At 40.1% G+C, this 12,114-nt stretch overlaps 1 protein-coding gene across 3 annotated transcripts; it reads right to left on the reverse strand.

Moving 5' to 3' along the window:
- Nucleotides 1-758: 758 nt before the first annotated feature.
- Nucleotides 759-11,617, reverse strand: LOC141801743 (heterogeneous nuclear ribonucleoprotein Q-like). Of its 3 annotated transcripts, none has more exons than XM_074684972.1 (11): nt 11,474-11,617; nt 10,162-10,321; nt 8,685-8,803; nt 8,328-8,549; nt 8,024-8,200; nt 7,679-7,814; nt 7,379-7,584; nt 7,141-7,290; nt 6,865-6,986; nt 4,978-5,522; nt 759-3,497 (listed from the first exon to the last, which is right to left on the reverse strand). In XM_074684972.1, the coding sequence occupies exons 1-11, from the start codon at nt 11,474-11,476 to the stop codon at nt 3,472-3,474; spliced, it is 1,866 nt and encodes a 621-aa protein (XP_074541073.1). In that variant the 5' UTR covers nt 11,477-11,617; the 3' UTR covers nt 759-3,471. The 3 variants fall into 3 exon arrangements, with proteins under 3 accessions (XP_074541073.1, XP_074541071.1, XP_074541070.1); XM_074684970.1 differs by having other exon boundaries at nt 759-3,500; XM_074684969.1 differs by lacking the exon at nt 759-3,497 and having other exon boundaries at nt 3,520-5,522.
- Between the last annotated feature and the right edge of the window lie 497 nt (nt 11,618-12,114).

The raw sequence follows: 12,114 nt of genomic DNA on the forward strand, positions 1-12,114 counted from the left end.
TCGTAAATGTAGTTCTTTTAGCTTTGCTGTGCAACAAATGAAAATAAATTATTTTATTTATAATTCAGAAAAAATAATCTCTTTATTTTATCAACAAAAAATTGTTACCTATGATTCGTTCGTTTTCTTTATCACAAATGAAACTCGACAAATTTAAAAGCAAGGTGTAGATTAATATGCGGACATGGCAACCCCAGATCCAACAACGTCACTTCCCGTAGAGGGAGCCTTGTGAATTAGCAGCTTGATCAAGCGGGTGGCCGTCCAATAACTATAAATTTAAAATGAAATGTGCATCCTGGGACTTTTTAGCTTATTATATTACATGATTTGTTTAGAAAAAGTCATTGTATAACTTCTGTCAGTTCAGAGGGTCATTTTTCACAAGATTAGGTCACAGAATCCAAATAAATATCAAAGAAAGCTTGCTAGAATCACCTTCGATGTATTTAAAATGGCCTATAGTAAACTAGTGCAAATTAATACAAAAAAAATATTGTATTGTTGTTTTCAATTCTGTTTTTTTTTCCATAGGACTTCATCACCTATAAATGCCAAAAAAGGTGGCTTAAAATCCTGCACTAGAGTTCAGTCAGAAACTGGAAAGATAAGGTTCATGAAGAATTGTGTTCTCAACCCACTAACAGTGTAATCATATTTATATACAAAGAATAATTTCAGGTCTCAAAAAGAAAAAAACATAACACGGAGTCAAAGTCAATAACTTTATTAGAAAAATAGGTTTAACTCACCTTGCTGTACAGTATAAAACAATTTTATTTGCAAGAATGCAAACACCTTTGTTAGCAAAAAAACAAAACCCAACAACACAAAATAAAACTGACCCTTAAAATTGGCAATCCAACAGAGTCAAAACTAGTACAAAAAATAAAAACAAAGTAATCAGGTGCTTTAACACAGTCCTGATCAATAATGGAAAAACAAGCTGCACAACCCTTTCTGAATAGGACACCGTAAAACGCAGAATGTCACAAAACGATGAAAACACAGAGACACATCAAGATGTTGGAGAAGAGCTCAAAGGAGAAATCCAACCCAAGATAAGAGAGTTTGTGACTTCCAATTTGGTCACTTTTATTCTTGAATAACTACAGTTTATTCTATAGCTTTACATTTGTGAGGTGATTTCATTTAAGTTGGAACCAATGGACATTAGTGACAGAAGCATCAAAGCTCCAGTGACAAACTTTTGGCTTGTGTCCACTTGGGCGCCCCCTGTGGACAAAACTTGAGTTTCATTTATCTTTTTTGGCAGTCTTGTCCTTCAAATATGTAAAAAAAAAAAAAACCCATCACATTAATGAATATTTTATACTGTCTTTTAACCAGAAAATTATTCGTTAATCCCTTTCCATTGCACCAAACTTATACCAGCAGTTAGACAATACAAAATATTACACTAGCTAACAATTTATCACAGAAGACTTCACTTTTAATGTTTTAATTTGCCAATATATAAAATTCTGAATTATGCATGGTTGTTATTCAAACTTTCTGAATGATTTTAATTATAAACTTTTTCTGTGATGCAAACCCCCTAAAATGTTTCCAACTACCAAAAGGTTGTTGGGATTCAATATTAAAGTCGTAAAATGACTGTATTTGAATAACTACAAGCGATGCCATGAAAGCTGTGTACATTAAGTCAACTTGACATTTAAACATTGTCAACCATGCTGGTCAGCAGCATACGGTTTAATGAGTTATTCATGTTTTTATAATTGTATTTCAGGCATATAATGTGTTTAAGCTGTAGCTCTGGATAGTCACTGCGGCTGTAATGCTCAAAAGCTCTACTACCCTGATGTAAACAAACACAGATGACTTTTCTCAAAGCATGGCGACGTTTGTTAGTATGTTGAACCAGTAAATAGGAATAAAATTGAATGCTGGCCTTCTGGTTAAACCAACATATAGCCACTTAACCAGACATGGGTGACCATAAATTTAACCAGAGTTTAGATTAACGACTAGAATAATCGCTTCTACATATCTCCATATGCCATAGAAAATGCAACCTGAATCGTATCATTCATTCTCCTAAGTTTTCACTCCAAAAAGTTGGATTTTCTCCTTTAAATTCTTCACATTGTGATGTCCAGTTAAAAAGACGTACACTGAAAATGACAAGACAGGAATTCACATTTACAGAATTTGTCAGCTCCATGTAACACATGGCACGGTAATAGGTCTATATGATGAATTTTACAGCCATGCTTTTGCTCTTATTTACTGTACTCTCACAAAAAAACCTTAAATTTGTCAGCGCCTTAAATTGAAATAATTTTCTTTCTGCTTACAAATAAAAGGCAGCTTCATGTTAAAAAAAGATGTGCATGCAAAGCAGACATTTTTACATACATTTAAAATAAGAGACAGATTTTTTTTTCCATCAGAGGAAGACTTAATTTCCAGGCATTTGAGGTTTAACAAAGTAGAAAACAAAGTGTCTGTAAACTACATCATCGCTCAGAACATTTACAAAGACAATAAGGCTCATTTCAGGAAGACCAGCTGACAGGCTGACAGTAACAGAAGCCTGTGTCACGTTTCAGAGAACCAGAGGCTGTTTTATAGTCAAGTTGAATCTATTCTAAAGTACCAAGTTGAAGCAAGACTGGATGACATCGGTTGCGATAATATAATTTAATATATCAGCTCTAAATGTGCAAGACGTCAGCCCCTTTTGCTGGGATTTTTTGGCTTCACAACCGAGACACAGTCCATTCTGTAAAACATCCATGACACTTCAATGCTGCAGTCTTTGCAGCAAAAGTGACTTTTTCTTTTACATCAGTTGGGTACAGCTTACCCTTTCTTGACTTATCAGGCCTCAGATGAGCTTTGGTTCAACTTTTGATTATAAATCAGGCCTCTGAACCCTTTAACTGCTCTGTTGTTGTTGCACCTCTGAGGTTGAAGATGAGAGAGACAGGGGAGTTTCCTCAAGTACAAAAAAAGGGCAGATCAGGTGAGTCCTTCAAACTGAGGTAGTTAACGGACCCCTGGTTGCTTTGGTTCTTCTAAAGAACCATTTTTACCTTCAACAGCAGGTGATCACACCTCAACACTTCCTCTGATAACCAGAGATTACCAAGTCCATCATAAAAGATGTAGTTTAAGAGCATTGAAATAAAACCACACTCAGCACTCCAAACATCAAAAAGTGCAAAGACTCTTCAAGGAGAATGTCCATCATGAACTCCTGCTTGGTCAAGTCTAAAATAGCAGATTTGGGGTGTTCAGGGGCGAGGAGGGGGTATAAACTTTATCTCTAGAATAGCAAGCTAAGCTTTGCCCTTCTGATTATCTCCAAACGTGGCTGTTTTCAGGAAGTCTTACAAAAGGCTGGAAAACCATTGGACCACTGAGTCAGGTGACCTTACCATCCCATCCACTGGCAGCCAGCAGTGAGTGATGCCAAACACGGTCAGTCTTCATAGCGACACATCAGGACCATCCTCGACCCCTTTTTCCTGCTAGTCAGGTAACAAAAGGAAGCAATTAGAGAATGGGAAACAGAAACATGTAACATCTACACACACAGATCTACTGTTCTGTCATCAAACCGCAGAGGTACGACATGAATCTGCATTAGACACAAGCATTCTCACAGGCTCGGGTTTAACATGCACATGTCAATGCCTTAAGTTGTTAAAACCGCCTGAGGTGCAGCAGGTGAAACGTGGACGAACAAGCAGAGGAAAGAAAAAAAAGGAGATTAGGAGCAGCCAGTATGTCTAGAAGAGCGAACTTAACACAAACACTACAAGCGAGACATGCAGGGCTGTTATCTGTCACATCAGCACAACATCAAACCTTCAGATCAACATGCAAGATTAGTATCCAGGCCTTCAACAGCTAGGAAGATCCTTCTGGGACAAGGAAAAGCTTCACTTTGGAATTAATAGATCAAATTGTGCTTTAAACGCCTCCCCCCCAACTTGCTACAAGAGGGGCTTGTATGGCAGACTCGTGGGGGGGCGGGGCTTGAACTTGATGCTGCATCGACAGTGAATTTCGCACACCAAATTTGTGAGACATTTATGTTTTTTTGGACATGAGAGGAACTTATAAGGATGGAGTATGTCACTACACATACAGAGCACTTGAGATGCCGACTGTAGAAGATTGAAGGTGATTTGGAATTTGATGGCATGCAAAGGTGACATTGGAGCATGTGGCCAACATTGGGCAAACCTTTAGTCCATTTTCTTCCACAAGGAGCCTTAAAATTTGAAGGCAATTTGAAGAGAGAATTTGCCGAAACATGAATTTGCAACACAATTTGAAGTTTTGTACACGTGTGCGTGTATGTTTATTAAAGCAGACAAAACAGCAAAGAATACAAGCCAAAATGTAAAGCCAAAAAATAGGACTACGACGGTCCTTTTTTTTCTCTTTTCAATAACAAGACACGCATTACTTTGTGACAATACAAATTGTATTTTCATTTGTTTTAAATACATGTTTAGGAGACATATGCTTTGTTGCTGTTAGCTACTTAAAACATGGAAACCAGAAGTTCTAAAAACATACATAAAGCTATAGCCAAATAGACAGCTCGAGCACATAATTGCATCTAAAAATTTCTTTCAAACTTTGTTATGGAAAATCTTTTAAACGACCATCTTTTAAAAAAACAAAGGGATAAAAAGAAGAGCAGTTCGCCAGAGACAGGTGGGAGTGTGACTACGGTTTGAGTCCAAGCGGATTATTAAAATATGTACAAAAAGAGATCTTGCCAGATGTCACCCAATTTTGAGGAGAAAAAAAACGCAGGCAACCGTATGGGATTGAGGGCCAATCAGATCAAGTCTCTAAATAAAAAGACAAAAACAAAAAACCATAAAACACGTATTTTGCTATCAAAGCCCTACTTGGTTTACTTCCACTGTTGCCCAAAAGAATCCTGATAAAATTCCTGGGATTCGGATTTGTAACCGGAATAGTTACCAGAATGATCACCACCTTGGAGCGGTTGCTGAGCAATGGGTTGAGAGCCCCAGTTCTGATTATTGGTTTGGCGACGCTTGGAATCTGGCTGGTTGTACCCATCAGCTTTGCGCTTTCCTCCTACATTTCCACCGCGGCCACCCCGAGCACCACGTACCCCTCCTCGCCCTCGCGGCTGCATGGATCCTCTCACTCCCCGTCCTCCGCCGCCACGGCCCGGTCCTGGCCCGCCACGCTGGGAGAAGTTGGCCCTGCCCCTGGGTGCCCCCGCGCTGCTGCGTCCCCTGGCTGGAGAGCCTCCGCCTCGCGGACCCCTGTTACCGCCCCGCCCTCGTCCAGGGGCCTGGAAGTCGTCGTACCCGTAATAGGGGTCCTCGTAGCCGCCGCGGTAGTTGTGATAGTCATAGCCGTAGTAGTCATAGTAGTCCTCGTAACCGTAGTAGTCAGGGGGGTACGAGTAACCTCCCCTGTTGCCACCTCTGACCCGGCCTCGGACCGGAGGGGGCATGTGGGAGGGAGGAGGGTAGTAGTAATAGTCGTCATACCTGGAGAGAAAGATTCAACATTCAAAGGTTTTAATTGTCAATTTTCTATTTGCACAAGACGATGCAAAAAAATAAATAAATAAAATACTGTCCCTCTCTTCTGACAGCATAAATAAAAAATTAAATATAAAACAAATTGATACTAAAATATAAGGTTATAAGAAAGAAGGAAAAGAAACACTATGGATCTCTTTAATCCAACGTACGTACAAACTAAAAAGGTGTATACTTAAATCCGCACACAGATCAACATCTAACAGTCAGGAGGGACCATGGTGTAGCGAAGAAAATCTGTCTGTAGTGGAGAATTATTTCATCATATGGGTGCAGAACATTTTCAGACAGAGAAACAAAGGTTCTCAGATTATTGTTCAGACAGCTGAATTAGATACGAAACAAAAAATGGGTTTAACATTTCTCTCTTCTTCTGCCAATCTCGTTTAAACACATTGCTTATGAAAGAGCAGTGCAAGCTGTCAGCTGATTTATCCCTATAACAAATGTTTCCTTCATCGATTTAAAAAATGGAAAGGCTGTTATCAGTTATTAGTACTCATGGTCATAAAAATGTCTCTGGAGAGAAAATTCAGAGGACGCTGAATGGGCTTGTGGTAAAAATAATCATAAAATCCAGGCAACACACTTCTTGGCCAGGCACCAAAACAACCACAACTAAAGTTAATTAAATCTGTTTTTAAGTTGACCAGTTTGCAGTCCCTGCATATTGAAAATATGTATTATCGTGCCATATTATGTGACAATGTGCCAGTTTGTCTGTCCCTCCGTCTCTTATCCCTGAAACTGATGCAGACCCGGTAAGAGCTCTACTCGCTCCTCAGTGTGTGACAGGTTCAGGATGGAGTCTGCAGAGCTAACATACATTTTAAGTAGCGATCTTTCCACCTTTGTGGACCAGAATGGAAATAGTAGTACTGGGGCTCTAACAGTTGGCTATCACAGAATGATTTTAAGTATAAACAAAGGATGTGTGAATTAAATGCATAAACTGCCACAGCTGCTAGTTTTGATTGAACTGTGAATATTTGAAGGCGTGTTATTTAGATTATTGTTGTGTTCAGCTGCTGGATTTATCAATACCTGATCAGGCATTTGCCGTGATTGGCCCTCCTACACACATTTCATAAATCACACAAGAATAAAGTGAACAAAAACTCACAAGAATTGTAAATGAGTGCTTTTAACTCTGGAGATCAGGGTGAAATAAGATGAGACTTCTCACCATTTGATATGTGGATGAAGAAAATACCATGCAATCCTGCTTCTCATTTCATTTATCAGTGTAGAAATCTCATTTAGATGCTCTGATTCTGGCGTTACTTACATGTGTGTCTTGGCGGCGTGTCTCTGTGCTTTACGCTCTTTCCTCTTCTGATCTGGCGGCTTGGCAAAAACAATCTCAATCGGCTCTCCCTCCAGCTCCTTCCCGTTCATCTCTTCCAATGCCTAAGGAAAGAAACGCATTTCTAGTCAAAGTTTGATAAAATGTTATTTCTCTGACATTTAGTTTACATTCAAGCTGAGGGGATGTAGAAACTTGTGATTTTAGGATTCATTTCAATCACACTGTGGAAGGAGTGAAACGGAGAAGGAAAGGTACCTTCACTGCACCGTCCCGCTCCTCAAAGTGAATGAAAGCGTAGTCTTTGAGCTTTTTCACTCGCTCCAGTTTTCCAAACTCACTGAAAGAAGTCTCCAGGAGCTCTTCTGTGACACTGTTGGCGAGGTTCCTGACAAATAAAACCTTCACCTGAAAAACAGACACAGCAGTGGTGAAATCTCCAGTCAGCTAGCAAGGTAGATTTGTTTAATGCTTTTGCTAAAGAGGTGACACTCACCTTTGCCATGACTTCAGGATCAGGGTCCTCGATGGGATCTGCCCACTCCACTGTCACCACGTTGCCCCACACCTTCACCTTGCCGCTCATTAGCCGGCGGCGAGCCTGGGCAGCTGTTTTGTGGTCTTCATATTCGAGGAAGCAGAAGCCTCGGTTCTTCTTTTTGTCGTCAGGTTGGTGGTACAGGATGACATCACTGAGGCCCTCTGCACAAAGACAGAAAAAAAGGATTTCATTTAGAACTATTCCAGAATGTTACTTTAGAAAGAATGTCTCAAGATGCCATATTTTGGTGTTTACCTGTGACTTTAGCAAACTCTTCAACTATCTGCTCCTTTGTTTTACTCTTGGGAATGGAACCAACAAAAAGCCTGTTGTTGGCGACGGATATACACACCCCGATGTGCTTGCCAGGGCGAATCTCATGATTATTACACTGCAAGAAAAAAAAGAAGAACAGGACGTCTTAATCTTTATGCAGATATCGTTTCTCCTGTCTGGTTCATCATCTGTGGATTATTCAGGGAAATCTGCACTGACAGGTTTCACAGCTGTTTCAAATCTACGGCCCTGACTCATCTCTTATCCAGGTTCACCTTCCTACCGAAGCTGTAATTATGATCCGTCTATTGTGTATGAACTAACCAGTTTCACCGCCTCCTGAGCTGCCTCTTTAGTGCAGAACGTGACAAAGGCGTAGCCCCTGTTCAGGCCGCTCAGCGGGTCCATCATTAATCGCAGGTCCCAGATAGGTCCAGCCTTCTCAAAGAGAGGAACCAGCTCATCTTCAAACAGGTCGCGGGGGATCTTCCCGACAAATATCTGAAAGAAAATCAAAGATCTTAGAACCCACAATATCCTTTCAACCCTCTTGACTTCCTTCTCTTGAGCATGGAGAATTTAGATATTCACAAGCAATGAGAGGAAACAAAAAGACGGAGAATCCTACCTCAGTTCCAACTGTAGGTTGGACTCCTGTGTACACTGACTCAGGTGGGGGCCCTCCATACTTCCGCTGGCCCGTTGTAACATCGAGTGTGTAGTTAGTTCTGTCCAGGAGTTCTTTGATTTTTGCCTCATCTGGTCCTTTGGTGGGATCTGAAACTTTCGTCCCTTGTTTCTCCCTCTGCCTGTAAGTCTTCATAACCCCACAGAGAAAGGCACTTTTGTTCTGCAAGGGGCAAGAACTGGGTCAGAGATGGAGATTCTTGCAGAGGAGAGTCCATGTGAATAAAAAGTCATATCATGCATCATCCAAATGATCTCTGTGCTCCTCTTTGTGTCTTCGTTGGGTGATTAAACTTACTTGCACGTGTGACAGATCGCTCTCTTTGAACTGGAGCAGCACCTGCAGAGCTCCATCCTCGCTGAACTCTTTCAAAGCGTCAATAGCCCTCTCGTCTAGGTCACTATGTGCTACAAGGCCTGATGAACACAGAGAAGAAAAGTTACATCATCTGAGCAGGTAGAGCTGAGGACATATGTAAGACTTGTGTAGCTGTAACAAGAGACTTCATGATAACTGATCTGCACCAGAGGAGTGTACGGGAAGTGTCTGCTGAACAAACAAAGACTCCATCATTTCCTGATTTCATTATTGTAATTATTACACATGTACATCTTACTGCCTCAGATGGCAGCAGGAATCAAACAGCATGGTTCTGTTATCCTCCTTCAGCTCAGAAGGAACAATACCTGCTGCCGGCAGACAGCTGCTCTATTGTTGCTCTTTGTGCCACATTACCAGCTGGCTTCAGCTACCGTCTTTGATCTCTTCACAGTGAGCCTCCACCCACTCCTCCATTCATCCAGACTACACTCTTTCCTCAGTAGCATCACAATACTACAAAACTTCACCCTCAAAGAGGTGCTGCGTTGGAGTATTCTACCGACGCCTGCAGGGAAACTCACTGAGTGATTTAGTCTTCAATGTTTACTAAAAATAAATAAGTACAAAAACATGTCAGAATTTTGCTTCTGCAACAAGAGAACCCAACCTCTGTGTCTTTTACCTTCTCGTGTCTCATCAATCACTCTATACTGTCATGCCTTGATATCAAACTTGTGACAGAGCAGGTAAAAAGACACGCAGCAAACTAGAACTGACAGACAAGTTGCATCCTACAGGTTTACTCTGAAGTCCTGCTGCCTGAGTTGTTTAATGATTTATAACAAAGGAATCATTACTAATCATTGAGAAAAAACAAAAGAGAAACTGACAATAAATAAAGGCATAACTAAAATTTAATAAACTTCTTTTTTACTTTATAAATCAAAGAGTAGGCCTTGTGTTTTCCCATGTCTTTTACCTGTAAGTATGTCCATAAGACACAACAACCTGTCTCAAGACTCATCAGGGCCTAATTCAGATGCTTAGGTTTTAAATGATTAAACCAAAAGAGCTTTTAACCATATTTCCTCAACATTAACCAGCAGCTAAAAGTAAACCACTTGTTTTTGAGGCACTATACTCGAGGTGTTCTAGTAATCAGAAGATACAAACAAGAAACTAGTCTGTTCAGTCACAAAGGAGCAATCAACCAACATGACAGTATGACTAAGAAAGTGAATTTATTTATTCACAGCTGATTTATCCTCAAAAGTGAGTAAAACTTAGATATGTCTCACTCTCTACTTACACGACACGACTATATTTCTAGGTATAGCAAACTAGAGTGTGGTAGTAAGATGTTACGTCTCTTACATTTTGTATGAATAATCTTGTCTTTGTAGCTGTCGCAGAAAAGAAAACCACAGAAGAACCCGTCCTCGGCGTGACTCACCTGCTACGTAAAGTTCATCTAGTTTCTCAGCAACTTTTTGAAGTAATCCAGCTTCAAGGAGTGCTGGGAAATGTTCCGAGTGGGTCACCTCTGCAGTAGTGTCCATTGGTTCCTCCGTCCCATTCCCGTTTACATGATCTGTGGCCATGTCTCCAGACATCTGTGCAACAAAGGAGATGGATGCAGAATTAACATCAAGTCCAACATAGACAGTTTGATCAAGTGTTGCTGAATTAGTAGATTATATACCCTGCAAGATACTTTCTAAACAGATTAGACGTCAAAAAGCACATGCAATGCATTGCCGACTTCATGCATCATTTAACATAGGTATAGTTTACAATGTCTGCGCATTTTAAGACACTTTTAATAGGATTACTCAGCTGTAATAACCTGATTACATGTCACATGAGGACAAGAAGGTTGTGAGCAAATCAGAGGCAGTTTAAATAGAATCCTGTTTGTGCATTGCAGCTGTATTTACTTTAAAATACTTTCCTGTGCATGATAATCTTTGCTGTTAATGTCCCATAATGTTGCTGAAGACGTGTAGTCCCTTTTCTTGTTTATTGATCTTGTTAATGGAAGTAATACGATGCTACTGGAGATGATAATGAAGGGTTGACTCTGGCTTTTGTGTTTGGATCCAGCCTTATGATCCTCTTTTCATAAGGATTTGAATTTCTGGCACCAACTCTGTGGTCCAACTTAAAATAAGGGTTTTTTTTTAGACGAATAAATGTGCTTTTTGGCGCCATCGATTTTGACTGGACACTGTTGCCAAACTGAAACATAATCTGACTGGCTGCTGTTATCGCTGCACGCAGATACGAAACTGAAACAACAGTTGAGTCACGCGTAAACAAGCAGTGATCGGTGAATAGTTTGAGTACAGCTCATCATGCATTTTGCTACAATTTAAAAAACAAACAAAATGGCTTTAATTTTCAGCTAAACCCTTTAATTTCTAACAATCCACCACGCCTCTGTTAGCCTGTACTTGTTAGCGCTGCTGGCTCGTGCAGGCCTCAGTCGCCACAGCGCGCGTGGAGTTGCAGGCTGAAAGAGGATAATGCAAAAAGAAAATAACCTAAAACTGTATATATTTCTGCGTTTATTTTCCTCTATGTGATCTGCACTTTGTCATGCATACTGTTTCTGTTTATAAAAGCTATCAATCAAAGCAGGCAAGGTTTTGAAAATGCCGGTTAGCCATGTAAACTGGCTGCTAACAGTCACCACCGGGTCGCGCAATCGGTACAATCACAAACCGTTTAGTCTAGGTGGACCGGAAAATTAGGTGTGTACATACCATGCGATTCTTAACCTGGGTGCACGATGCTGATCCGCCGTGATGAAGGAGCTTGAACAAAGGTAAATAATCACTCAGGTGTATTTTCAGGATGGTCCTTTCCCCCCGGTGAAACAAAATGGCGGCGACGTAACGTCGCGAGCTCTGCTTCTTGACTAAATGCACGGGGTTTCTTACACATCTTTACACGGGGTGCTCGGTTCTCAAAAGATCTGCTGCTCCTAAAATACAATGAAAAAAAAATATGGAAAAAATAAAATAAAAAAGAAATCTTAAATACAAGCTGCAAGATGTTCAATGGTATGTCTGACTCAATCATGAGTTTTCTTTCTTTTTATTAACCTGATTAAAGCTCAGGATTTATACATTTGAAAATAATGAAAAATATTTCTGAATTGCATTTATTTTCCGTTTTTATTTTTATAATTAATAGAAATAATTATTAATTCATTTATCTATCTACTATTTTATCTAATTTAATCTTTAGTTTAAACCATATTTTGTAGCATTAAGGGGTCAGACTTATTGCTGTATAACACAGCACATTGGCAAATCTGAATGTCTCCTACAGGACACATGATCAAGAGGGAATCAGTTTGAGCCTGTTGGCAGAAGGAAAGGAATAATTGTGTTTCCCAATT

This window comes from Halichoeres trimaculatus, unplaced genomic scaffold (assembly GCF_033239565.1).
Source record: "Halichoeres trimaculatus isolate MK-OKI-2021-1 unplaced genomic scaffold, fHalTri1.1 fHalTri1_scaffold_13, whole genome shotgun sequence".
In the NCBI taxonomy this organism is placed as follows: Eukaryota; Metazoa; Chordata; class Actinopteri; order Labriformes; family Labridae; genus Halichoeres; species Halichoeres trimaculatus.

Bases quoted from the DNA above. Each gene is read 5' to 3' on its own strand.
- LOC141801743 (XM_074684969.1), bottom strand. The intron at 7,815-8,023 runs GTTAGTTCATAC...TTTTTCTTGCAG, and splicing joins CTCAGGAGGCGGTGAAACTG to TGTAATAATCATGAGATTCG. The intron at 6,987-7,140 runs GTACCTTTCCTT...TTCTTTCCTTAG, and splicing joins AGCGGGACGGTGCAGTGAAG to GCATTGGAAGAGATGAACGG.